At 40.2% G+C, this 27,750-nt stretch overlaps 2 protein-coding genes across 7 annotated transcripts in view; both read left to right on the forward strand.

The window, feature by feature from the left end:
* The first annotated feature begins 30 nt into the window (after positions 1-30).
* Positions 31-16,634, forward strand: DEPDC7 (DEP domain containing 7). Of its 3 annotated transcripts, XM_060018657.1 has the most exons (10): positions 2,903-3,011; positions 4,123-4,299; positions 7,853-8,243; positions 10,073-10,200; positions 11,009-11,198; positions 14,105-14,316; positions 15,384-15,526; positions 15,704-15,829; positions 15,936-16,014; positions 16,335-16,634. In XM_060018657.1, exons 2-10 carry the CDS (start codon positions 4,149-4,151, stop codon positions 16,526-16,528), a joined length of 1,614 nt encoding a protein of 537 aa, XP_059874640.1. In that variant the 5' UTR covers positions 2,903-3,011; positions 4,123-4,148; the 3' UTR covers positions 16,529-16,634. The 3 variants fall into 3 exon arrangements, with proteins under 3 accessions (XP_059874641.1, XP_059874640.1, XP_059874639.1); XM_060018658.1 differs by lacking the exons at positions 2,903-3,011; positions 4,123-4,299 and adding an exon at positions 31-134; XM_060018656.1 differs by having other exon boundaries at positions 2,903-4,299.
* Positions 16,635-21,428: 4,794 nt separating this feature from the next.
* The window catches only part of TCP11L1 (t-complex 11 like 1), a 35,134-nt gene continuing 28,812 nt past the window's right edge, over positions 21,429-27,750 (forward strand). For 3 of the 4 annotated variants that reach the window (XM_060018661.1, XM_060018662.1, XM_060018663.1), the window contains exons 1-2: positions 21,429-21,685; positions 24,861-25,044. In XM_060018661.1, coding sequence (XP_059874644.1) covers positions 24,885-25,044 — 160 coding nt within the window. In that variant the 5' untranslated portion in view covers positions 21,429-21,685; positions 24,861-24,884. The remainder of the gene's footprint in view (positions 21,686-24,860; positions 25,045-27,750) is intronic. The other variant, XM_060018664.1, reaches the window with a different exon arrangement.

A 27,750-nucleotide genomic window follows, 5' to 3' on the forward strand; every position in this document is an offset into this window, starting at 1 on the left:
GCGCTGCCGCCCACTTCGCCGTGCGGCGGTCTGGGGCGGCGGTGTCCGCGCGGCTGCGGCTATGGCCACGGTGCGGGAGAAGGCGGCGGCCCTCAACCTGAAGGCTTTCCAGAGTCCCGCGCAGAGGCCTCCCAGTAGGTGTCGAGGACCCGGTCTGGGAACGCTGGGGGTCACGGGGCGGGCGGGGGGCGCAGGCTGAGGTTCTCGCGCGGGCGGGTCATCTCGCCAGGTACAGCCAGGTCCACGGCCGCCTCCGAGAGCTCCGCACAGCGGTGGCCGTTCGGGCCGGCGCCCCCGCCGGTGAGCTGCTGTGCCGGACCCTGGTGCCCTCGCAGCCAGCTTTCTCCTAAGTTACCCGGACTTTAACTTCACCGCGCACTAGTCTGTGCGCCAGCTGCGTGCCGGGCGCTTGCAGTAGGTCTCCAGACGTGCTGCACATCATTACTGGTTACTGTCTCAGCCACAAACCTTGACTCCACAATATGGCCAGGGGCCCAGTGCCTCTGTTGCCCAGTTTGTTGCCCAGACTCTTCCTGGGAGTGGTGAGAGGTTTCTGTTACATTAAGTTCTACCGGCAGGAACTTGGCATAAAAGGTATTTATTAGTTACACTTCCTGGATAAGCAGTATTTCAATGAGTAGAAGTTTTTGATTTTCCTTTTCAATGGTTGCATGAGATAAGAAGAAACACTGGTGAATTTTGCCAGCTTAATCATGTCCTGGGAGGCAGGTTACTTAGGATATTAGTATGCTAACATCTTGGTTTCTTTAAATGTCCAAACAATTGAACGGAATCGGATGATCGGTTCTAAAATTCCGATTTTAGCATACCCTACATCTCAGTTAATAGAGTTAAGGGGTACAGATAATACTTGGCTTTTTTGTTTTCCTTTTAGAGAAGTTACAACTTTCCCCCCTTTCTGTAACTACAATGTGGGTTGCTGTAGGAATTAGTTCCCTTATTATTAAGCCTTTCATTTGTAAAAGCAAACCAGTGAAACTGTGACTCCTTCCTCAAGATGACAGTGGTCAGTGGATTGACGTGGGACAAATTGGGTGCATCTCAGTGCCCCCAGTTTTCTGTTTAACTTATAATTAGTGATGCTCCTTTTAATCTTCAAAATGCTGATGATAAATTGTGATAGAGAACCACTTTTCATTTGTGCTTTTCTAAGAACGATCTTAACATTAATCTTACTCTCCAATTAAAAGGATTCAAATAAGCACATGATGGCTACATTCAGAATTTCTCCAGTGTTTACAGTGTGAAGAGAAGGGAAATACTTCATCGTTTAGGAATATAAAATCAAATAATATTGGAAACAGTCTTGAGAATTCTTTAGGCTTACTTTCTGGGTGAAAGAAATTGCCAAATTGTATGTGATTGAAAGTCCTGTCTTCTCTAACAGCTGAAATTCCTGTTCTGAGCTTTGGTCATTAGTGAACAGGTGCTTCATATAAGGGAATATGTATTCAAAATTAAGTAGATGACTCTCAGAGGGAAGAGTTGAAGTGCTGGTCATCGAATTTGAACCCAAGGAAAGGACCACTGTCTTCTGCACACCAGGTGCAGTGGGCAGAGAAGGGCCCACTGTGTTTTCTCATCTGTTTTCGTTGCTACAGTTGGAACCCTACCGGTTATCCTATGTTCATCCCCCTTCCCACTCTTTAGTTGCCTTGTCACAGTCCTAGCGAGCATGGTAATGGGAGCCTGTGTTCTTGGTTCCCTGCCATTCTCTTTCTGTGTCCTCTGGCAAGCAGCTTTGTATTTTTGTTTCTCTACCTATTAGTAATCCTTCCATAGTTTAAAGGGGCTGTAACAACCAGGGACCTGATTTATGTAGAAGAAATAAAGTCTGTATGCTAACCTTTAGTAAGTAATTTGAAGAAATTTGTCTTTTAATATAGACAAGCAAGAAAGTGGTATGTTATCCTGTTATCCCTTTATACTGTAACCTAATTCTTTGAATTCACCTGGTATCACTTTTCCAGGGAGCTCAAAGTACTTCCCATATGCTATCTCATTAATCTGTATGAATTAAAGCAGGGGCCAGTGCCTACTTTTGTTAATAGTTCTCTAAACATATTCTAAAATTGTTCTTTATTTATTTTACGTACTTTACCTGCAGCCTTCTTTTCAGAGGCAATGTCAGTCTTCAGCATGACATCTCTAATGCTGTGTAAGAGGAAAACAAACTTTGGATTACCAAAACCAATATGCAGTAAAAGTGTTGCAGTATTGATACTGGCGTATAGGAAGTTTTCCCCACTCAGTCACATCTGCCTAGTTTTAACACTCAAAGCACAGCTCTCTACATTTATCTATTTTCATGACGTTTGGTTAATGTCCAATAAATGTAGTCCTTTTCCTTTGTCTTAACAATTCTGTGAGTAATGTTTTAAAACCTCTTTTGAAAAAAAATAATTCTTAAGAAAAATTCTCTCAAATCCTAAATGATTTAGGATTTTATATACTTGTTATCTTCTGATGAGGAGTTAAATCTTCTGGTGTGTGTCACATTTGTCATCTCACCTGCTAGTGGTCTTTATTTGACTGACTACTGTTCAGCACTTGACCTCATCATCCAAGTGGTATGAATAGGTAGAGGGTAAACTCTTTGAGGGTGGGGACTGTGTCTTCTTAGTTCAAAGAAAGGAAGAGGAAGAAAGAGACCTTCCTTTTTTTAACTTTTTAAATAAACTTAAACATTTTTAGAATAGATTTAGATTTACAAAAAGTCACTAAGTTAGTGCTTAGAGTTCCCATATGCCCTTCACTCAGTTTCCCTTATGATTAACATCTTACATTTAGTGTAATACAGTTGTCACAATTAGTGAACCGATATTGATAGTCCATACTTTTACTCAGGTTTCCTTAGTTTTTGCCTAATATCCTTTTTCTGTTCCAGGGTCCCATCCAGGATATTACATTACAGTGAATCCACATGTCCTTCGGCTCTTCTAGATTGAGACAATTTCCCCTTTCGTTTTTATACGTCTGTTAATTGCTGGGTACGTGCCAGCCACTTTACATATATATCTTAGATGACCTTCACAGTAACTGAGAGCAGTGGAATTAACTCTGTTTTGCACCAGAAAAGTTAGGCAGTTTGCCCAAGATTGCATTATTAGTAATGATGGAGCCAAGAATAGAGAACCAAGTTCTCTGGGACTCCAGAACCCACACTCTCGTCTTTTTCTATTCACAGAACCTAGCACTGTGCCTGCTGCATTAACACAAGTTTCCATGTCTAAAGACATGGAAACCTAGGGTTAACCTAGGGTTTCTGAACCTAGGGTTCAATTAACCTAGGGTTTCTGAACCTCGGCGCTGCTGACATTTTCTTTGTTGTTGCGGGAGCTGGCCTGTCACTGTAGAATGTTAAGCAGTGTCCCTGGCCCCTCTACCCACTAAACATCTGTAGCATTTCTCCCTCAGCTTATAACAACCAAAAATGGCTCCAGACATTGCCAAATGTCCGGGGGGAGTAAAATCACCCACTAAGAACCACTGTGTTAACCCTTCTTTAAAATATTTTAATAGTTGGCAGTAATCTACAACTAACAAGTATTGAATAATTTGAACGTCTGTGAAGTATAAGGAAATTTGAATGAAATAAGGCACTAGCTCACTGTTTCTTTAAGTTTTGTGCAAAACTGCCTAACATAACTCTCTGAATTCTTTTCTTTTGTGTGTGTTGGGGGCGGGGGCAGTGTAATGTCCAAAATTGAAGATAAAATTGTTACATATTCATTTAGAAGTAGCATGTTTTAGTAACTCTTGTGTGTATGTTTACCTTACAGTGGGATCCAGTTTTATAATGTGTCTATTGATCTTCTAAGGAGTTAATATAATCTCACTGATTGAAATGATTATAGAATTGTTTTCACCCTTAAATTGGTTTTCACAGCAGGGCCATAGTTGATGCTGATTATCCCCTTGTGACTTAATGAGTAAATGTAATTTCTTGATCTGCCTTATGACTTGATTTTTAAGGAATTATTATTATAATAACTTGATTATTTAGTGTACCTTTTTAGAAATAAAGATTTTTTTGTTTGTTTGTTTTTTTGCGGTACGCGGGCCTCTCACTGTTGTGGCCTCTCCCGTTGCGGAGCACAGGCTCCGGACGCGCAGGCTCAGCGGCCATGGCTCACGGGCCCAGCCGCTCCGCGGCATGTGGGATCTTCCCGGACCGGGGCACGAACCCGTGTCCCCTGCATCGGCAGGCAGACTCTCAACCACTGCGCCACCAGGGAAGCCCAGTAAAGATGATTATTAGTAGTGTTACAAATACACGTAAGTCCAATATTAGAAGTTTAACTTTTTTATGGCTGGTAAACTTTTTTGGGTAGATTTCAAACACATGCAAAGGATGGGTCTTTGCTTTTGAAAAATGGCTATTGTTTTCACACAGATAAAGAAGAGCCTGCTTGAAAACTGAGTGTTAACTAGCCTAGGTTTATACAGTGCTCAAGAGCATGTGTAGTATGTTATAGATCTAGTTTAAAACAGTTTCTGAGCCTCTTGATAGCTTCTCAAAGCTTTTTATTCGACAGGTCCAATTTGTTCCTATGCTTCATTTCTTACATATTTTGTTTGGTGTTCAATGACTGTGTCTAAATGGAGAGAGGTATAATTTTAGTCTCTAAAGTCCTGCAAATCAGCAGTTTAGACCTGAAACATACCTTAAACATAGTGTTTAATTCTTGTATCAGTAAATGAAGAAAACAAATTATAAAAGTTAAGTCTGTTTTTCAGGGTTATCGCAGCTGGTCTCTAGACTTTGATCATTAGGTCATGATGCTTTTAGAACATGCTTAACCAAATGTAAACAAAGAAGCATCAAGATGTAGACAGTGATGAATATTAAAGAATTGTCAAGCTCATATGCAAGTGAAGTTTGAGGACAAGCTGAAGCTTAAATTCTGATTGCTAGACTTACAAAACATTCATTGTATACTTTGGGTCTCTCGAATCCTGTTTAGAAGTCACAATAATTCATCTTACTGGGCCATTGTCAGCGATACCAATGTTCATTTCAGCTCTTAGATGATGATCAATAAGAAGTTTCAAACCAGCATGTGGGGGATCTATGTTCAACTGGTGAAGTCAGCATTAAAAAAACAGGTTATCCTGGTGTGGGTTTTGGCACATTTACTCGTCAAGTCCAGGGTAGATTATGTATTAAAATATCTGTACGAACATGAGTTAGTTTGGGTCTACGGGTGGTGATGCTTAAGGGGAAATATCCCAGGATATTTGCAACCAGGATGCAATGGTTGGGAATTAATGGTCAGTGAGAACAGAGGGGACCTGAAAGGGCTGAATTATATTATGCCTGGAGAACTCTGGAAACATTGTATGGCTCACAGGTGCCTACTATCCTGCTCTAACCTGTTCTTTAATCTTTTATACTTTGTTATCCAACCTGCAAGACTTCCTGATTTTCCATATTTAAACAGCAAGTTAATATGGGGAAATATATTCTTTATTTCTTAATTCCTCTGTGAAGATTAGCCTTTTTCACATCATTGAGGCTCTCACCCCATCAGTTGTCTTATTGATCTCAAATTAATAACAGAGTCAGCCTTATCTTTTAGGGTTTTTATGCTAACTTACTTGTAGCTCAACTGTTATGATTTATGTGTTTCATCTTTAGTATTATTACTAGCCCAGAAGTCTGTTTTGTTGGTACTTAATAGGCAATCTGAGCTCTACAAGTTTGAACCTTGCTTATTTTCCTTTCCTGTATACTATGGATAGTATATATCATAGAATTATGATAACTATCTTATTTTAGGAGTAATGACTACTAAGTGTTTTTAAATAGCTTGGTTAAGGATTCAAAAATCTTAAAGTTGTTTTTTTGTTTGTTTCTTTAATCTCATTGGCTCACTTAAAGCTCTTTCAGTTAATCCAAGTCTTCAATGAAAGGTTAATGCTAAAACTATCTGCTAACTTTTTTTTTCAAAGCTTTTTTTAAAAAAATTATTTATTTATTTTTGGCTGCACTGTGTGTTTGTGGCTTCGCGTGGGCTTTTTCTAGTTGTGGCGAGCGGGGGCTACTCTTCGTTGCAGTGCGCGGGCTTCTCGTTGCGGTGGCTTCTCTTGTTGTGGAGCATGGGCTCTAGGCACAAGGGCTTCAGTAGTTGTGGTGCATGGTGTTAGTTGCTCTGTGGCATATGGGATCTTCCCAGACCAGGGCTCGAACCCATGTCCTCTGCATTGGCAGGGGGATTCTTAACTACTGCACCACCAGGAAAGCCCTGCTGACTTACTTTTTTTTTTTTTTTTTTTTTTTTTTTTTGTGGTACGTGGGCCACTCACTGTTGTGGCCTCTCCCGTTGCGGAGCACAGGCTCCGGACGCGCAGGCTCAGCGGCCATGGCTCACGGGCCCAGCCGCTCCGCGGCATGTGGGATCTTCCCGGACCGGGGTACGAACCCGTATCCCCTGCATCGGCAGGCAGACTCTCAACCACTGCGCCACCAGGGAAGCCCTGACAGACTTTTAATATATTTATATTTAAGTACTAAGAAAAGCTAGTATATATTTACTACCTGTAAAACTGAGGGGGAAAAAATACTGAGGGTTTGTTTAATTCACTGAGCCTCAATTTCTTCAAAATAGGATTATTAATAACTATTTTAGAGAAGTTTATCAGTTTATTAAATGAGAGAAGGCAGAGTCATATTGTAAGTCCTCAAATGTTAGCTACTATTAATAATATAATGAAGATTTGAAAAAAGACTAAAGAACAGACATTAAGTTCATTTAAATCTCAGCTATAATCTCTGGTATGTTATGAAGTTAGGAATATTAAATGCTAATCCTCCTTTTATTTAGTCATAGTGGCTGGAAACAGTACAGCTACTCCTAGTTCTGGATACCAGGGGAATGACCTGGACATATTTTGAGATTCCACCCAGTGCATGATTCTGGCTCTACTCAGTAGAGACTAAATACAGTACCGGTAGTAAGTCTAGTTTCAGCTTGATTTATCTAGTTGAGTCTCCATAATTCAGTTCTTAAAACTGCTCACATATTTGGAAAACTAGCATCAATTACGTCCTTCTTTGTTTAGTAATGAATTATGAAGTATCTGGAATTTTTTTTTTTTTTTTTTTTTTTTTTTTTTTGCGGTACGCGGGCCTCTCACTGTTGCGGCCTCTCCCACTGCGGAGCACAGGCTCCGGACGCACAGGCTCAGCAGCCATGGCTCACGGGCCCAGCCGCTCCGCGGCATGTGGGATCTTCCCGGACTGGGGCACGAACCCGTGTCCCCTGCATCAGCAGGCGGACTCTCAACCACTGCGCCACCAGGGAAGCCCTGGAATTTTAAAATATAATTTTGATAATTAAAAACAATCTTGCTGGGACTTCCCTGGAGATCCCATGAGATCACCATGTCAAAGAGGTCTTTTCTGACCTCCTATCTAAAACACCATTCTCTTTCTTACCTGGCTTTATTTTTCTTCTTGGCACTGATCTAACATATACATAGTGTCTGTATCTTCCCACAAAGAATAAGTCTATAAGAACAGGGACTTTATTTTGCCCACTCTTGTATCCTAGCACATAGAACAGTGTTTAGCATATAGTAGGCACTACATTTTTTTTTTTTGCGGTACGCGGGCCTCTCACTGTTGTGGCCTCTCCCGTCGCGGAGCACAGGCTCCGGACACGCAGGCTCAGCACTACATTTTTTAATGAGTTGCTACTAATAATTTCATATTTCAATAATAAGCTGCCCTCATAATTTCTTATTAATAACTTTGGAGGTTTGCTTAAGGATTGCTTAGACCTTATTACAAATGAGTGCGGTAACTCTGTGATTTTTCCCACTGCAGGTTTCAGTGTAGCCCAGAAGCCATTTGGAGCCACATACGTATGGAGCAGCATTATAAACACTCTTCAAACACAAGTGGAGGTGAAAAAACGAAGGCATCATTTAAAAAGACACAATGACTGTTTTGTTGGTTCGGAAGCTGTGGATGTCATTTTTTCTCACCTAATTCAGAATAAATACTTTGGTGATGTAGATATTCCTCGGGCCAAAGTGGTGAGAGTGTGTCAAGCACTTATGGACTACAAAGTATTTGAAGCAGTTCCGACCAAAGTCTTTGGAAAAGACAAAAAACCTACATTTGAAGATAGTAGTTGCAGCCTTTATAGATTCACAACGATACCTAACCAAGACAGTCAATTAGGCAAAGAGAACAAACTGTTTTCACCTTCCAGGTTAGTCTATGTTAGATTTTCATTTAATATTGGCAGGGGGAGGTACCTCTTTAGTGCAGTAGGTAGCGTGTCTCATAATATTGGCAGGGGGGATATTGGCAGGATTTTGTCTACTTTTTTTGTTAGTTTGTTTGTTTTTGGTTTTTTGCGTTACGCGGGCCTCTCACTACTGTGGCCTCTCCCGTTGCGGGGCACAGGCTCCGGACGCGCAGGCTCAGCGGCCATGGCTCACGGGCCCAGCCGCTCCGCGGCATGTGGGATCTTCCCGGACGGAGGAATGAACCTGTGTCCCCTGCATCGGCAGGCGGACTCTCAACCACTGCGCCACCAGGGAAGCCCTTGTCTACTTTTTAATGAGATGCTGACTGTCTGTTATTTTTGGAACAGTAAATTAGGCTAAAATCTGGGTCTGTGGGTAAATTTGATAAAGTAGAGCAAACCTTTGTTTATTTGGTATCTCCTAGAATTCTCGTTTGTTCATATATTTAGCAGAAACCATCAACAGACTTTGATTTTTCTGCTTCAGGTTACAATTAGAGTATAAAAAATGTTAGAGAGTTTATACACTAAGTGGTATGAGAACAGGAGAGGTGAAGAGAAGCAGGTGGGTTGTCGCTAGAATCCAGAAAATAGCAGATGTGAAATATGAAAGGAGCCAGTATGCAGAAAGTTTCATAGGACATTTTAAGGAGTTTGCACGTGATCACACAGATGTTGGAGAGGCCACAGAAAGATGTTAAGCATGATGAGATTGTATTTTAAGCAGCTATATGGACAGCCTAATGGGGAGAGGAATCTTGGAATATTGTGGTCTACAGATGAGGGGGAAGTAGGCAGCAGTGGTGGAGAAGCAGGAGTCATTTAAAGGGAGCCTGGGGGACAGAATTGTAGAACCCAGTGATTGAAATGGGTGTAGGTGATAAGTGCATAGCTAACTTAGTTATTTGTCATGAGATAAAACTTCTCCCTTTTATTCCCCTCAGCTAAGCTTTGAAAAGGTGACCACGTAATTGAAGCTCTTACAATTCAGATCTGACCCAGAGTCAGAGTTTTAGTGTATTGACTTTCAAATGTTTTTTTAAACTCTAAAACATGATAAAATTTACCTCTCTCTGTATAAGAAGAAAGAAGGAGAATAAGGTAGGGCACAGTCAGTACTTTCCAAATGTAGGTCCATGTGCTTTATCTGAAACCTTTGGGAACAAATGCGTTTAGGAATTTGGAACTTTGGAGATTTTAGAAAGGTCATTATGTACATATATCATTTACTAGATCACACTCTGAGAGGGGTCTGGGATAGCATCTGGTAATCAAACACATTAGTATTTCTGCAGTGAAAATATTCACACTAACTGGGATAGATAAAGGCTGTGATAGTCTCAGAACAGGTTTTGTCACTATATGAATTCTGAATAAACTTTCAGTTTTATAAAGCTTTTTGGGTTTCAGAATTATGAATAAGACATTATAGTTCTGTATTTGAGCACTATCTACCAGAGAATGCCCCAGAAAGAGAGATAACTAATAAAAACAGTAAGCATAATGAAGTTTGACTGTGTTTGATTATGTTTTAAAATTGGCGACTAACGTTTTAGTCATTGAATTACTTAAATCTAAATGCTCAAAGGAGAATTTATGTAGAGTGTGTATATTCAGGCTTGAGAAAGAAGGTGGGATGTTTTTATATTTCATTCTACTCTTAGAATTTGTATTTGTTATGTTTTTGCTCTGAAATACATAAACTTTCTAGAAACTCTTAGCTCTCAGATTCAAAAATATTTCTGTAGGCTTACTAGTAAACAGGAATTTATGAAATAAATTCATTCTAGGTATGCAGATGCATTATTTAAGTCCTCTGATATCAAATCTGCAAGTTTAGAGGATCTGTGGGAAAATCTGAGTTTAAAGCCTGCCGAATCCCCTCACGTAAATATCTCTGCAAACTTGTCTCCACAAGGTAAGCTAAAGATGATACAGGAAGAAATAGAAGACTAACTTCAAATAAAGTTATTTAAATTTTTTCAATCTTAACCTTTATTAGAATTTAGATATTCAGAGCATAAAGAAAGAGCACACTGTGTATTAAAGCTGTTTATATTAAGTTTTAACAGAGGTCTATTATCTTTAACAAATAGATCAGTGTTGCAATTCTGGAACACTGACTTTTGTCCTATCAGCTGGCAGAGATTCAAATCTGAAATGTTTTACATGCAGATTTTAAAAAATTTATTTGAAATCTGCTCTCAGATATATCTTTCCCTAAAATTTTATTAGGTTAAATAAAAATTTGAGAATTATATTAAAACATTAACAGGGTTATATGTTCTTCCTTGTCTGTGGCAATGGAATGTGGTTTTAATGACTGATTTCCACCTTCCCTCCCCCATCCCATTTGTGGAAACCCTGAGTGGAATAATCTGCAGCCAATGGTTTCAAACCAGTTTTCAGATTGAATGAATCATTCTTTCTTCCAAGGTCCTTATTAACATGTTATATGACTTGATCTCTTATCAAGCCATATTGCTTTTTACAGTACAAAAATGAAAAGAATTCCTGTTGTCCAAAGTCTGTTCTCCTACACTTTAAACAAATCTTGAATTGTTTTACTTTGTTATAAGAAACTACTTCATAAAATTGACTCTCTCTCTTCTTTTTTTTTTCTTTTGCCACAAGTTTATTAGCTTAGACCTGCCTAGGCAGATATTGTGGTGAGCATGTAGTAACTATTAATCGTTACCTTTCCCCTTGTTATTTTCCCTGTGCAGTTGTTAATGAAGTATGGCAAGAAGAAACAGTTGGGCGTCTGCTACAACTTATAGACCTTCCACTCCTTGACTCCCTCCTCAAACGGCAAGAGGTGGTACCTAAAGTTACTCAACCTAAGAGGCAGCCTGACTTGGTCAGCAACAGGAACTATCTGGATCGAGGGATTCTCAAGGCTTACAGTGAATCTCAGTATGTGGAAATACATATAATAATGAGTGTGTTTATAGGAAGATATTAGTTTTAAGATAATCTTTTGACTTCTTCTGTCCATACAATCAGATATGCTTTGTCAATTGATATTATCAGTATTGGGAAAAATGAACAAAATTACCTTGGTCAAAATTACCGAGATTTAAATGTCATTATTTTTCATATTCATTTTTGTTTCACATATATCTCACTTGCACATCAAGTGAAGAAAATTATTATGTTCCATCTTCTTTGTTAAAATGTCGGGCTGTCTGCTCTCTTAAAGCTGTCTGGTCTTCAAACGGACCTGGAACAAAATGAACAGATTTGTCAAATTCTTAGACTCCTTTGACTATATATGCTTTTATAGTCTTCTAGAATGTGTATTAAATATGTGTTTTTCGAAATTGAGTTATTTGTAGTGAGGTGGATGGACCTAGAGACTGTCAACAGAGAGTGAAGTAAGTCAGAAAGAGAAAAACAAACACCATATGCTAACACATATATATGGAATCTAAAAAGAAACAAAAATGGTTCTGATGAACCTAGGGGCAGGACAGGAATAAAGACGCAGATGTAGAGAATGGACTTGAGGACACGGGGAGGGGGAAGGATAAGCTGGGACAATGTGAGAGACTGGCATGGACATATATACAGTACCAAATGTAAAATAGATAGCTAGTGGGAAGCAGCCGCTTAGCACAGGGAGATCAGCTCAGTGCTTTGTGACCACCTAGAGGCGTGGGATAAGGAGGGTGGGAGGGGGATGCAAGAGGGAGGGGATATGGGGATGTATGTATACATATAGCTGATTGACTTTGTTATACTGCAGAAACTAACACAACATTATAAAGCAATTATAGTCCAATAAAGATGTTTAAAAAAAAGAATATATACTTATCCCATATGTATTATTATAAGTTAAGCATATATATATATTTATTGCATCACCAACTTCCTGGTTGTTGTGATAAAAATCTATTATTTTATATTGAGTTTACTATACTGTTCATACAGGAGTCCTCTTTTAAGAATTAGTTCTGCCATTATATTTAGTTTTATAACCATATTAAAAATAACGATTAAAAACAACTAAGTATGTTTTTAAATTAACTAGTTTTATTAAAGAAACATCATGGAATAACTCTTGCTCTCACCTCTGACTACACTCTCCTGATTAAAAATTTGAAGGCTTAACTCCAGGTGCTAAGGGAATTATGATTTCATTTTTCCTTAAGGAGGAGTTCTATATTCCTTATAACCTTGAAACTCTTCCCCTAAGTAAAATTATTAAATGTTAAAATCTTGTATTTTCTAGTTTAATTTTTAGTGATTTTTGCCTTAGCAGATAGTGTTCCAGTAGTTAGGAAGATGCAAATGTTTGAAAGGAATACAACTTATATTTTTACTATACTTTACCATTTCTGCATTCTAATGAATTATTAATAAACAATTGAATGTCAAAAGGTACCTTAAACCCTTATGTGAAAAAATTAATCCCAACATACTACTTATTGAACTCTATATAAAGAGGAAGCTTATTATTCTACAAGAATTTAAATTACATTTCTACAATCTAAAGTAACATGTGAAAAAAATTTATGATTACCTTAAATTTTAAGTACAGAATCAGAAATTGACCTTAAAGTTCATCTATCTACATCTTATGATGAAGCTGCTGACTAGAGGAAATGACATGACCTGGGTGGTGGCAGAATTAATTGTCCTGAGTCCACAGCAGTGGAGGACATGATTTTTTTTTAAACTATATATATTAACAAATTGAATATTAAAAGTTAGTCATTCTGCAGATAAATGGATAAAGAAGATGTGGCACATATATGCAATGGAATATTACTCAGCCATAAAAAGAAACAAAATTGAGTTATTTGTAGCGAGGTGAATGGACCTAGAGACTGTCATACAGAGTGAAGTAAGTCAGAAATTGAAAAACAAATACTGTATACTAACACATATATATGGAATCTAAAAAAAAAAAAAGGTTCTGAAGAACCTAAGGGCAAGACAGGAATAAAGATGCAGACGTAGAGAATGGACTTGAGGACACAGGGAGGGGAAAGCGTAAGCTGGGACGAAGTAAGAGAGTGGCATGGACATATATACACTACCAAATGTAAAATAGATATAGCTAGTGGGAAGCAGCTGCATAGCACAGGGAGATCAGCTCGGTGCTTTGTGACCACCTAGAGAGATGGGATAGGGAGGGTGGGAGGGAGACGCAAGAAGGAGGAGATATGGGGATATATGTATATGTATAGCTGATTCACTTTGTTATACAGCAGAAACTAACACACCATTGTAAAGCAATTATACTCCAATAAAGACATTAAAAAAAAAACTTAGTCATTCTGTTCCTTGAAATGTAGCAATTTTCTTAAGTTACCCAACTGGCATTTTATTAGAAATGGTAATTAATAGTTAATTATTTTGAAACTGTACCTTATCTTCCTGTATTCTCTTCTAGCCAAAGTCAGAGATGATAGATCATACACAGAGCTTTGAAGTAAGCAATACTATATTAGAAAAATGCTGGTCTAAGAGTCAGATCTGGGATCTAGCCCTACCTGGGACCCTGAGCAAGCAACTTAGAGTTTCTGGACCTCCATAGTAAATTTAAGGAGCAGAGTTTGAATTTTGATGTTTTTCTCAGGCCTATATTGTAGTGGATGGATTCTGTTTTCACTTAAAAAAAAAAAGACATATTAAACCCAACTTTTTATCTGTGATTCATGATCTAACTATATATTAAAAAGAATTACACATCTCTTTATCTAGGTGTTTAGAGATTTATTCTGGTAGGAAACTTGAAATAGCTAGTAAATTAGGTACTGAGTGTATGTTGGTTATCCTTTGCTTTTTAAAATAATAATTATTTTCTCCCATAGGGAAGATGAGTGGCTTTCTTCAGCAATTGACTGCTTGGAATACCTTCCAGACCAGATGGTTGTAGACATAAGCAGAAACTTTCCTGAGCAACCAGATAGAACAGACTTAGTGAAAGAACTTCTGTTTGATGCCATTAGCAAATATTACAGTAGTAGGGAACCTCTGTTAAATCACCTATCTGATGTTCATAATGGAATTGCAGAACTCCTAGGTAAGTAAGATGTTACTGGATACAAGAATTTCTCTTTTGGAGGGAACAGGAAAACGTTACTTGTCCTCAAAATTAACCAAAATGGTACTACTTCAAGCTGAGAGTGGATCTGGATTAATCCATGGAAAGTGTGTTTTTTCCAAAACTTCTAGGCCTCATTTGGAAAGAGGCCTTAATAAGCTCTGAAGTTATTCAGGGACTTCTGGTTGCTACAGGAGAATGCTGCTCTCATTCACTGGAAGCTTAATAAGCATAGAGTAGCAGTTCTCTTTTTCAGAAAGTGTTATCAGCACTATCACCATTCCCCCTTCATTCTCTTCACAATGGCAGACACTCTGCTTTGTCTCTGTACCAGTGAGCCAGACTGTTCCATATGGCTTGTTGAAAACAAGTTGCAGGTTTCAGAGAATCCTTTATTTTTCTCAGGTAGAGTTGGATACATCAGTACTGTATACAAAGTGTACCCTCGAAATGTAGTGAATTATTGGAAAACATAGACTGAGAATTTATTTACAAACCAAGTTAGATTTAACATCTTAAGATTTGGACTTAGGACTGGCCAATTTGAGTATAGGCTTTTTTTTTTTAATTATTTATTTTTGGCTGTGTTGGGTCTTCGTTGCTGCGTGCGGGCTTTCTCTGGTTGCGGCAAGCAGGGGCTACTCTTCCTTGAGGTGCATGGGCTTCACATTGCGGTGGCTTCTCTTGTTGCAGAGCATGGGCTCTAGGCACGCGGGCTTCAGTAGTTGTGGCATGTGGGCTCAGCAGTTGTGGCGCACAGGTTTAGTTGCTCTGCGGCATGCGAGATCTTCCCGGACCAGGGATTGAACCTGTGTCCGCTGCATTGGCAGGTGGATTCTTAACCACTGTGCCACCAGGGAAGTCCCAAGTACAGGCTTTCTTGATGGTATTGGTCATTCATTGTAATTCCTAGTCTTTTTGTTTTGCTTTTGAACATCATTTTGGATAAGTTTACTGATTAGCATAAGCTCTGACTTGAATTTTGTTCCCTTTGATATAGTCGTGTCTGGTCAAAATTAAAAGCATTTTTTTTCTTTTGACTGAAGTGAATGGGAAGACTGAAATAGCATTAGAAGCTACTCAGCTCTTTCTAAAGCTTTTGGATTCCCAAAACAGAGAAGAATTTAGAAGACTACTGTATTTCATGGCTGTTGCAGCACATCCTTCTGAATTGAAATTACAGAAAGAAGTAAGTCTTTTGTCTAAATGTTAATTGTATTCAGTATCTGTAATATTTATAGGACATATCCGTCATCAGCATCAATTATGCTGAAATGGATAGTAGCTATTAATATTTAACATTCCCTTTTATATTACAATTCTTAAAAATATATACCGTTGGGTGTGTGTTGTTTTATTTTTATAGAGTGACAACCGAATGGTTGTGAAAAGGATATTCTCAAAAGCTATTGTTGACAATAAAAATTTATCCAAAGGCAAAACTGATCTTCTGGTACTCTTTTTAATGGATCATCAAAAAGATGTTTTTAAGGTAAAACTCTGAAAGTAGTTAAGTTGATCTTATGTAATAGATCACTAGATTAAAATGCATTTGAATAATGTTCCGTGTTCCTTTTTTTTTTTTTTTTTTTTTTGAGATTCCTGGAACTCTACATAAAATTGTCAGTGTTAAGCTCATGGACATTCAGAAGGGGAGAGATCCAAACAGAGACACAGGTAATCTGAGAAATACTACTTCCATGTCTCACGAGGATAAATTCCTGGTGTTTATTTGAAAGTGTTTTGCTGTAAGTAGTTGTACTTTAATTTCAGCTAGACTCTAATCAATCTCCTCAGAGCCATCCAGACTTAGCTGAGAGCCTCCTTATGTCAAAAAGCAACTTGACAGGGTTCGAAAGTCAGCAGTGCTTAGCATCTTTACATGCATTTTACAAAATGGGGAAAAATATATATAAGTATAAAAGTGTTGCTTGATTTTTCTAGTTAAGTCTGAGGAATAGATTCATTAACTGAACTTTTTACTTTTAAACTTTAAGGATATATTTATTGCCAGAGAATTGATCAAAGTGATTATTCTGACCATACAAGGAAGACAACCAAGGATGAGCTAATGAATTTACTAAAAAATATTGATGAGGATTCAAAACTTTCTGCCAAAGAGAAGAAAAAATTGCTAGGTCAGTTCTATAAGTGTCACCCAGACATCTTTATTGAGTATTTTGGGGACTGAGTGTTCCAGTGTCTGTATATAACTTGTGTATTTTAAGAATAAATTATGTATCCTAAAGATCCAATCACATTGTAATATTGGATGTTCTTCTAGATATGAAACTGTACTTAATAAAACTTTTTTGTATAACTTTTTGTGTCCGAAACTGAGTATTAGATGGTGTATTGCTGTTAAGTATTGACCTCTTTTAGGTGGGTTGATTTATAATTATTGTGCACGATACTTAATAGAACATCCTAGGAATTTAAATGATATGACATTGCAGTGTTTATATAAGAAAGTATTAAACAGTAAGGAAGTCTGTAATTACAAGTTAATAGGAGTATGGTTTGTACCTTGAAAGGTATACTTCTTAAAGATACAAGATAGAAACTTAGGCTATGCTACAGTGAATTTGTCAATTACCATAAACTGTAGACAAGTAAAAATTGAGCTGTCCTAATGCTTTTGAAAACTTCAACATCTTTTAAAGCTTATTGTGGAAAATTTCAAACATATATAAATATGGGGAGAGCAGAATAATGAACTCTCATGTACTCATCATCCAGTTTCAACAGTTGTCAACCCATGGCCAATCTTGTTTAATCTATTCTGTGCTCCCACCTCAGCAAATTTCATATATCCTATCACTTCATCTATTAAGTTTCAGTATGTATAGCTAAAAGATAAGGACATTAAAAACATAACCACAGGGACCTCCCTGGTGGCTCAGTGGTTAAGAATCCGCCTGCTAATGCAGGGGACATGGGTTCGAGCCCTGGTCCAGGCAGATCCCACATGCTGCGGAGCAACTAAGCCCATGCGCCACAACTACTGAGCCTGCGCTCTGAAGCCCACGAGCTACAACTACTGAGCCCATGTGCCACAACTACTGAAGCCCGTACACATAGAGCCTGTGCTCTGCAACAAGAGAAGCCACCGCAATAAGAAGGCTGCATGCCGCAATGAAGAGTAGCCCCTGCTCACTGTAGCTAGAGAAAGCCTGCACACAGCAACAAAAACCCAACGCAGACAAAAATAAAAAATTAAATTTAAAAAAACATAACCACAGTGTCATTACACACAAAGCCACAGTTCCTTAATATCAAAATGCATTCAGTGTTCACATTTTCTGATCTCAAATGATTTTGACAGTTTATTCAAATAGGGATCTAAACAAAGTTCATAAAGTACAATTGGTTAATGTGCTTCTTAAATCTTTTACTCGAGGTTTTTCTCTTTATCCCTCCTTCCTTCTCCTTTTCTCTCTTTCTGTCATTGAATAAACCTGGTCATCTGTTCTTGAGTTTCCCACAGTCTGGATTTAGCTGATTGCAAGCCTGTACTATCCTTTATCATGTTCCTCTGTGTCCTTCATTTCTTGTAAATTAGAGCTAAACTCTTCAACTTTTTATCCAAGTTAATGATTACTTTGGAACTACTGCACTGTCAAGATATACTTGGCAAATAGACGTGCAATATAATACTTTTATAATACAATTTTAAATTGTGCATCTTCACAAAAATAAAACCAAAAGATTAAAGTGAGGCTGAGGGCTTCCCTGGTGGCGCAGTGGTTAAGAGTCCGCCTGCCAGTGCAGGGGACACGGGTTCGAGCCCTGGTCTGGGAAGATCCCACATGCTGCAGAGCAAAGAAGCCCGTGCTCCACAACTACTGAGCCTGCACTCTAGAGCCCGTGAGCCACAACTACTGAGCCCGCGTGCCACAGCTGCTGAAGACCGCACGCCTAGAGCCCATGCTCCACAACAAGAGAAGCCACTACAATGAGAAGCTTGCGCACCGCAACAAAGAGTAGCCCCCGCTCGCTGCAACTGGAGAAAGCCCACGTGCAGCAATGAAGACCCAACACGGCCAAAAATAAATTTTTAAAACTTAAAAAAATATGTAGGAATTATGACCAAAGAAAAAATAATAAAATGAGGCTGAACTTTAAATTTAGACTTTTGAGAGGTAGGGAAAACTAAAATGATGTACCAATATGCTAGCATGTCAATCTTTTGTTAAGATATAACTGATGCTGACTAGTCTTTAAATGGGATAAAGTTGAGGACATATCTATAGTGTAAAATACCAATTCTCCTAATAAAGCAGGGAATAACTATGTCAGGTGGGTTTTTTGTGGTGTGTATTTTGCTTTGTTGCATAGGCAAGAAAGGAAGGCAGGTCTCTACAATGAAGTGAAAGAGAAGATACTTCATAATTCAGGGGTGAGGAAGTTTTTAGAAACAAACTACTGAAAGTGTGGTGAGACCATAGTTGACAAAAACTGTGTGTACTACGTGATTTGCAACCTTTATTTTGCACTTTATGGAATAACATGATTATTTGGCAACAAAACTAACACCTCTCCTTCAGGGGAAGGCAGAACTGCCTAGTTATATTCATGGTCCTAGAAGAAGTGGCCTTCTAATAGAATGTTAATTTCGTAGAAAATCTAGTAAAACCACAGTTTACCTCAAACTTCATCAGCACAAAGTTTAAGAAAAATTGGTCATGTTTATGGCAAGCATCGTCAAAGTTTTAAACTACAGGTCTGGTGCTACCCTGAATGCCTTAGACAACCCTCTTATATCACTAGAACTGTCAATCATCATTTGCTGCTTGCCCTCATTCACTAATTCATGATGTCCTCTTGGAAAGCCATCCCCACTTAAAACACCTGATGCCTAGGTGACTAAGGGCTTCCCCACCACTCTAGTTGAGTAGCCCAGGGCTAAGAACTGATCCAAGGACAGCCTACCTGGAGGCTAATGAGACTGTGCACAAAAATCAGCTTGGCCAATCAAATTCTGTATAGAAAGGTCTAAATTTTGAAGGAGGAACGACTGAAAAATAAAGAAGCTAGTCTGTAGTGTAGAGAGGAGTGAAGCCAACTGCAGCAAGGAGTAGAGATGTGATGAAAGAGATCCTGTGTGTCCTGGGGAGATGATAGAGTAGTAATAATCTAGAGCAGCAGCCAGCTTGCTTCTTCCAAACCCTAGGTAGCTCGTCAGTGAAATCCCTTTACCTTGAGGTAATTTGAATTTCCAGTTCTTGTAGCCAAAAAGCAAACTGGAACATGTGCCAATGTTTTTAAGATTTAAAGGAAACAATTCAAAATATATCAAAAGATTACAAGTGAGCCATCCAAGTCAAATCAGTGGTTTTGGTGGTGTTGCAGCATCTTCTCCACATGTGAAAATTGTTTATACTCATCCTTCAAGGAAGGTAGGGGGACTCTCACTGGGGGCATGGAGGTGGGGGTAGATCTCTCTAGGAAGGTAGTTTTAGCCTGGCTGCCTCTTAGAATCACCTGGGAAGCTTAAAAATTCTTTCCTGGCATCACCACTCACCCCACCCCCTGAGCTTCAGATGATAGCTTTAGAACCACTGCTCCCCAGGAGATTCTGAGGTGGAGTCAGGGTTGAGAACCACTCATCTAGAGACTATGGTATATTCGTCTAGACTCAGAAGTGAGAACTGAATGTTTTCTGCCTAAACCTCAGTTCCAGTTAACTGAGTGTCTTAACGTTTTTCCCCCCTCTAAAGTGAATCCTCATCTGAGAACTGTGTGTGTTTAAGGGAAAAATTCTTACTTTAATGTGTTAGTTAGTGAATGGTTTGAGGTTGCTGGATTGCCATCAGTCTTCAATACTTTAGGAGTAACTTTCCACGTGTGATCAATTTAGATGTAGCGTTTTAAAAAAATAAATTTATTAATTTATTATTGGCTGCATTGGGTCTTTGTTTCTTCGCCCCTTGGAGGAAGGGGGGGCTGGGGGGACTACTTTACATTGCGGTTGTGCGAGCTTCTCGTTGCGGTGGCTTCTCTTGCTTCGGCGTACGGGCTCTAGGCGCGCGAGCATTCAGAAGTTGTGACTCCCGGGCTCTAGAGCGTAGGGTCAGTAGTTGTGGTACGCAGGTTTAATTGCTCCCCAGCATGTGAGATCTTCCCCAACCAGGGAGTGAACCCGTGTCCCCTGCATTGGCAGGCGGATTCTTAACCACTGCGCCACCAGGGAAGCTCCAGGTGTAGTGTTTGAAAGCACTAATTCCACTCCATCTTGTTTTGTTCTAGTTACTTAAATTTAGCAGGTTTTATAGGCTGCAGGTAAGAGACTTGATTGTTACCTTCATTTTAAGGCATATATGTTTGATGCTCAGTCTTAAAGCATTTTACTAACGAACAGTTAAGAGCCACGTAGCTTTTACTTTTTAAGATTAGGCCCCAAAACTATTTCTATTCGTTTAGCTTACTATCTTACTACTACAGGCTGAGAAAAGCATGGTTTTCTAGTTTTCCAGCGCCGCGATAGCCACGGCCCGGGTACCGGGGACAAAAGGAAAGGAGGCTCCAGAACAAGCTTGTCTTAACATGGGATGTTTCCTTTCTAGAACGCAGACGGCACATAAAATGCTGAGTGCTCACTGTGTTTCTCAGCTGTCTAAACCGAGCTGAACCCTCATGGGACGTGTTTGCCCCCTCACCTTCCATCTTTTCAGGGCTAAAGTCTCGCTCTTCCTGTCGACAAAGTGTAGCAGCCACTTAGATAAAAGAGATGACCCAAACCAAACCGAATCTGTGCCATTAAAATGAGACTTGGCTATCAAGGTGGTGGGCGTGCCTTTTTTCTAACAGCCAAAATGAGGGGAGGGGAATGAACTATACGCTGCTACAAAACGTGATGTAATATTTAAATTTGAAAACCAGGGCGGGGAAAGCTTTGCAGCTAAACTGCCAACCCTTTTCCGTTATTTGACTGGCTCCGCGACCCCCCTCCCGCCGCCCGCCTTTCCGTACGGAAACATGGCGCCGCCCTCTGTGGCGTGGGGGTGCCTCCCGGCTCCGAGTCACTGCCCACTGGGCTCTCTCCGCCGGCATCCGGCCGCGCCTCCCGCCTTTCCGTACGGAAACATGGCGTCGCCCTGCATGGGACCGGCGCCTCCGGGCTAAGAGCGCTCTCCCGCTGTCCGACGCTGAGGAGCTGCGGCGCTGGCCGCTGCCCACCCGAGCCGGTCGAGGAGGACTGCTCGCAGCGCAGTGAGGGGTGCGGCCTCGGAGGGGCAGAGGCTGAACCGCCCTGCCCGACGCGCATCCTCCCCGCCTCCGCCGCGGCGCCAGCCACCGTCAGATTCCCGGCCGAGCGGCAGGAGGGAGGACGCCGACTCCGCTGCAGGTGAGGGAAGCGGAGGCTGGCAGCCCTGCGGGGCCCGCACGGGAGGAACAAGGTCGAGATTACAGGCATTTCTTCGCCTTTTTCCGTCGGTCAGTTCCCGGCGATGTCGGGTGGAGGCGAGGAAGAGGCAGAGAAGGCGGGAGGGTTGAGTCTTAGCGCGGCCTTTGTCCCACCCCTCGAGGCGTCCTCCAGGCGCGCCCCGCTTCCTTTGCTTGCTCCCGGCCCGGCCACTCCCTCGCCGGCCCAAACAGTTGTTTACAACGGAATCCGGACGCTGGGTGTGAGTGGTGCTGAGTGCTAGGGGAGGTGATTCTCGCCGGCGCTGGACAGAGCTCTTTTGCTGAAAGACCCTTTCTCCTGGGGGAGTCTCTTGTGAGCAGCTTGGGCTCGGCTTGCGGCTCAGATAGACGGTCTTCACGGCAAGTGCGAGGGTCTTCTATCCCTCGGTTCCCTTTTTAGGCATAGCAGGAGTTGGGGCTTGTTGAGTGAATGAGCACGTTGTACGCAGTTAAATGGTTCCTCGCTGCATCCTGTAGTCCTCTAATTATAGTTGCCATTTGTGGGAAGCCTGTTGTGCACCAGCTGTCGTTATGTACGCTTTGTCGTTTACACGTCCCCCAAACCCAAGAGGCAGGTAGCTGCATTTTACAGTTGAGGAAATTGAAATTAACACAGCTAGTAAAGAGCCAGAATTGGAACCCAGCTATGTCTGAGACCAACGCCCATGTGTCCCGTATAAACTGACATTAAAGAGATGACACAGCTATCAACAAATACTTAGTGGGTATCTGTTTGAAGGACATACTTATATGTGTGGAGCATACGTAGGGAATGTGGTTGGTCTGGCCCTTAAGAAGTTAAAAATCTAGTTGAAGAGTTTTTTAAAAAATAAGAACTTGTAATTTTACCATCTGACCCCAACCCATCTCTCCTTCTTCATCACCTGCTGCTTGTTCGTCTACTTATTTTCTTCTGCTTTCGCATGTGCCCTTTGAGTGAAATGCTGCTCTTTGTGTGAAAGGCCCCTCTTTTCACCTCCAGATAGTTTTTTGGTTTTTTTTTTTTTTTGGCCGCACAGCCTGGCTTGCCAGATATTAGTTCCCCGACCAGGGATCGAACCCGTCTCCCCTGCAGTGGAAGTGCTGAGTCCTAACCACTGGACCGCCAGGGAATTCTCTCCAGATTGTTTTTAATTGGGTGAAATCCTACTCTTTTCAAAAAGACAAGCTCAAATGTCACCTTTTCTGATAAGGTTATCTCAGCCTCCTTCCAGGCAGAATTAGTTTCTCCCTCTGCTGTATTCCCCTAGTGATGTCATAATGCCATTAACGCTTAAGTTTCACTATATTTCCTTGTAAGACTGTCTTCTCCCTCTCTAGACCATGCCTTTTCATCGTTGTATTCCTATTTAAATCAGGATATTTTGAATTGGATTTAAGGCAATGATGAATGCCAGATGTCTAATAGCCATCCCTACCGGAGTTCAGAGAAAGGTGCAAACATTGGTGAGGTTGGGAAGTGACCTGGGAGGAGGTAGGCATTGAGCCGAATTTTACAAGGATGGGTTAGTTTACTAAACTTAGTATTAAAGACCTGGAAATCCTGATTTTCCTCCTTATTGCACAGAATGCGTTACTTCATCCTTCTGAGCTAATTCCCAGCATATGAAGAGGATAAAATTAGAAGTGTTTTTGTTGGTCCTTTCTCATAGAATATGCTGGTAATGTTATCTTTTGGGTCTTGGAGCATTTCTAGAGCCAGACAGGATTTAGGACAGAGGAGATGGGTGTCTGGAGTGGGTTGCTGGAAGGTAAATGGGAACTACATTAAAGCAACCTTCATGTTAATAATACAGGCCTGAAAATGTCAATTCCAATAACTTCATTCTATTTAATGGAGGTATCTGATGTTCAGATAATTATATCAAGTGATTCTTCTTTTCTAATGCACAGAAGAGAGTCTGCCAAACCTCCTGAAAATAGTCATTTCTTTTGATCCCTGGATTAACATCCAGGTATGTAATAAAGTCTGATTAGTGCTTATGAAAACGTTTTGTGACCTCCAAGTGCTGATAGTACAAATGCTAATATTTTCAGTATTATAAATGCAGAAAATGTTGTGTCTTTCTTTGCCCTTACTTAGAAACACATTAAGAATAGAGAATTCTAGGGAAAAAAAAAACTTGACAAAAACCATTTATAGTAATTCAGAGGTTACTATTCCAGACCTCTATTAACCAGGCCCAAACCAGCGTGTTAAGTGTTACTCCTCTTCTAATCAGCAACTAAGACAATTAAAATCCCTCCCAACCACATACATTATGGTTGTCTGCAACTTCCTACTTTACTCACCATCTTTTCCTGCTGACTGGCAAGGAGTTAACAAAAATAATTTGCCCCACACATTTTTCCTAAATGCTGCATGAGATTCTGCCTTCTGTTTGTCATCCCCAGGTGTCTTATCCACATAAGAGGATCAGGGAACCACCTCCTCAACCTAGTGTATGTTTACTTCGAAGCCCGATGAAAAGCATTATTTCCAGAGTTTTCCTATCACTTCTCAGGACTGAAAGTAAAGAATTTAAGAATTGAATCACTCTTTGATTAAAATAGAAGCAGGGGGCTTCCCTGGTGGCGCAGTGGCTGAGAGCCCGCCTGCCGATGCAGGGGACACGGGTTTGTGCCCCCGTCCGGGAAGATCCCACATGCCGCAGAGCGGCTGGGTCCGTGAGCCATGGCCGCTGAGCCTGCGCGTCCGGAGCCTGTGCTCCGCAACGGGAGAGGCCACAACAGTGAGAGGCCCGCATACTGCAAAAAAAAAAAAATATATATATATATATATATATATATATATAGAAGCAGGCAGTTTATAGTGTTACCTCCCAACAGTTTAAGGTCCTGTGTTCTCATGACATGGTACTCAGATTGGGACAGAAGTATTCGAACTTGTTACTCTCTGAAGTACAGGTCCGTAAATTTGATAGTTACAAGTGTCATTTTACAGGTGGTCTGTTTAATCATTGAAGTAGAATATTATAGCTGGATAAGACTTTAGCAAGCCCATTGATTTTTTCAGATGAGAAATCTGAAAGCCAAAGAAGTTAAATCATTTGCCCAGAGTCACACTGCTAGTTAGTGTCAGAGCAAGAACATTTTGGTTTTCTTTTTCCCCCTAGGAAAGTGAATGAACTTAATTGAGAATGTCTGAAAACCTTGACAAGTCCAATATAAACGAAGAAGGAAAATCAAAATCAAATGATTCTGAGCAAGGCCTTGAAGATGCTGTGGAAAGTTCTGATGAAGCTTTACAGAAAATAAAGTCGGGCTCTCCTAGCACCCAAAGAGTGCAAAGACCTCACTGTAAGCACATTTGACTTTGATTAGAAGCAATATCTTCATTGTTTTCAGATGATATTTTTATTATGCTTCCTTGTGCATGTGACCTTGAACTAGGTTCTAATAATATGATAACATTGCCAATAATTAGCATTTTAGCATTAGCAACTGACAGCCTAGTCACTTTTGGGTTTTCAATTGCATGAGAAATTACAATTTTAGAATAATGTCCAGAATATTCCTGTTTTCCTCCAGCCTCAGTGACATTCCAGTTTGTCTGAAATGCTCTGAGAAATAGGAAGGTGGAGTGCAAATAGCAGCTTTAATTAAAAGAGTGTTTGAAAAGCCCAAGGCAGGTCCCAGCCAGGACTGTGCTTGTGGAGGTTGAAAAAAAAAGTTTTTGACTGTGAGTGAGTTCACCACACCCAAACTTCACTGCCTGGGGGCTTAGTTCCCACAGGGCTGAGGGGATTCACTTTGCTAACTGTGTGTGGTGAAGTCATTTCAGATCCCTGGCAGGGAGCAGGCTTCGTAGATGAAAGGGTGGCAGTTTCCGCATGCATTCCCAGCAGTTGCTCCAACTCATGTCTTTTATTAAGAACACTCGAGGTTTTTGAAGTGAGTGCAAAAATGAAAGTTTTAAGAGGGGGTGTCATAGTCTAAGAATGTTAGTGTTGATGTTATCTCTTTAAAGTATAGATGATCAGTAATCCTTCATATTTGGAAGAAGTACAAACATTTTGGGGTTTAAGGTGTGTTTCTTTTAAAATGATAAAAGCCCCTCCCAGGTAATTTATTAGTCAACAGAGTATTCTTATAGCAAACATTGGTGGACCCCATTTTATTGTGGTTTATTATCACATAGATTTTGATAAATATACTGCTAGGTCAAATTGTGTTCAGGGAAGGAAACATGCTGTTAATAACAGCCTATCATGCATGTTAGGCCTTGTCTCCAATATGTATAGTTAGAAACCATCTGTTTTCTCGTTTTTAAAATGAGGAAAATACATGTTATCTCTTAGGGTCATTGAAAAGTTTAAATGAATTCATGTAAAGTCCTTAGAACTGTGCTTGGCACATAATAAATGCTCAGTAAACATTAGTTGTTGATACTACTGCTACTAACATGTCATCTGTTGCATTTATTTACTTATTATAAAAAAAATTTTTTTTATTTTGGCCACATCACGCAGCTTGTGGTATTTTAGTTCCCCGACCAGGGATTGAACCCACACCCTGGGCAGTGAAAGCGCAGGGTCCTAACCACTGGACCGCCAGGGAATTCCCCCATCTGTTGCATTTAAAGATACCGAGGACTGATAGCTGTAATGTGGCTGTCTATGGCCAATATGGTAGTTTTATCACTTGCAGTTTCTGGTAAAAAAGTACCTTTGGTTTAGATCTTCAATTGTTCCTTGATTAATGTCCTTGTCTTTGGCATCCTGTCAGTTTGATGGCATGATTCCAAATTAATGTCAGGCCAACACTAGACTATCTGAAATTGTATGTGGTTATGTCCTTAAGGCAACTTATCCTGGCACCCATGATCAAGAGTTGGGGAACCCAGGAACAGTCAAAAAAGTGTATCAACATGTGTGTGTATGTGCATTTTTCTAGGAGGAAGGTCATGGAAGCTTTCATTAAATTCTCATAGAGATCCATATCAAAATGAGGTTTAAAATCAATGACCTAAAATATTGTTTCTGGCTTTCTTGCTCTTTCTCCTTGTAGTAATAGGTAGGTATAGGGCTGTGGACTCCAGTGGTAAAACTAAGACCCCATAGTCTGGGCACCAGGTCAGGAGACATCACTGCCTGCATAGAGCATAAATAAGAATTTATAAAATATGAAATTAGCTGTTTGCAGACATTTCTCCCAAACTGAATTTATAAGTAACTCTAAAATCACATCTGGGATGCTACAAATTAAAAGCAAAAAGATAGCCTTTAGCCTTGCAAATTATAATACAGAATAATGTTTTAAGGGTAGAACTGCTATTGCTAACTGTGATACTGTGATTTATTATAGGAAATGTTTGGTTTTTGTCCTGTTTCTGGCACAGAGCTGCTAAACTATTGGAATTTCCTAAGTGATGAGAGCTAGAAAGATGTCTTTTGTTAGACTTGGAAAGCACCTAGGTAACCTAACCGAAGGATGGCATCTTGTTTGCCAGGGGACTCAGCCTTGTGATTAGAGGGTTGGAACTTTCAGTCCCACCCTCCCACCCCCACCTCTGGGGAGGAGGGTGGAGCTGGATGTTGTATCAGTTGCCAATGGCCAATTATTTAATCAAGTTTGCCTATGTAATGAAGCCTGCGTAAAAACCCAGAAGGATGGGGTTCAGGGAGCTTCTGGGTTGGTGAAGACATGGAGGTGCTGGGAGAGTGGCACACTGCTTCCCTATACCTTGCCCTATGCATCTCTTCCATCTGGCTGTTTCTGAGTTACATCCTTTTATAATAAACCAGTAATCTAGTATGTAAAATGTTTCTGTGACTTCCATGAGCTGCTCTAGTGAATTAATTGAACGCAAGGAGAGGTTGTTGGAACTTCCCATCCATAGCCAGTCTGTCAGAAGCAGAGGTGACTTGCTACTTATTAGCCATGTCATTTTGGGCAGGTTACTTAACCTCTCTATGTCTATTTCTTTATCTGAATGGGGACAGTAGTAATTCACTATTAGTTCAAAACTAGTTCATGTTACTAGGATTGTTAGAGGATTAAATG

The sequence above is a fragment of the Delphinus delphis genome, chromosome 8, assembly GCF_949987515.2.
Source record: "Delphinus delphis chromosome 8, mDelDel1.2, whole genome shotgun sequence".
In the NCBI taxonomy this organism is placed as follows: Eukaryota; Metazoa; Chordata; class Mammalia; order Artiodactyla; family Delphinidae; genus Delphinus; species Delphinus delphis.

What these genes read in the sequence shown, in the direction of transcription:
- DEPDC7 (XM_060018656.1), top strand. Translation starts at nt 4,149, where the DNA reads ATGGCTCACGGGCCCAGCCGCTCCGCGGCATGTGGGATCTTCCCGGAC. An exon ending in TGCAAACTTGTCTCCACAAG is followed by an intron (nt 10,201 to 11,008) that starts GTAAGCTAAAGA and finishes TTCCCTGTGCAG; the next exon opens with TTGTTAATGAAGTATGGCAA. An exon ending in AATTGAAATTACAGAAAGAA is followed by an intron (nt 15,527 to 15,703) that starts GTAAGTCTTTTG and finishes TTATTTTTATAG; the next exon opens with AGTGACAACCGAATGGTTGT.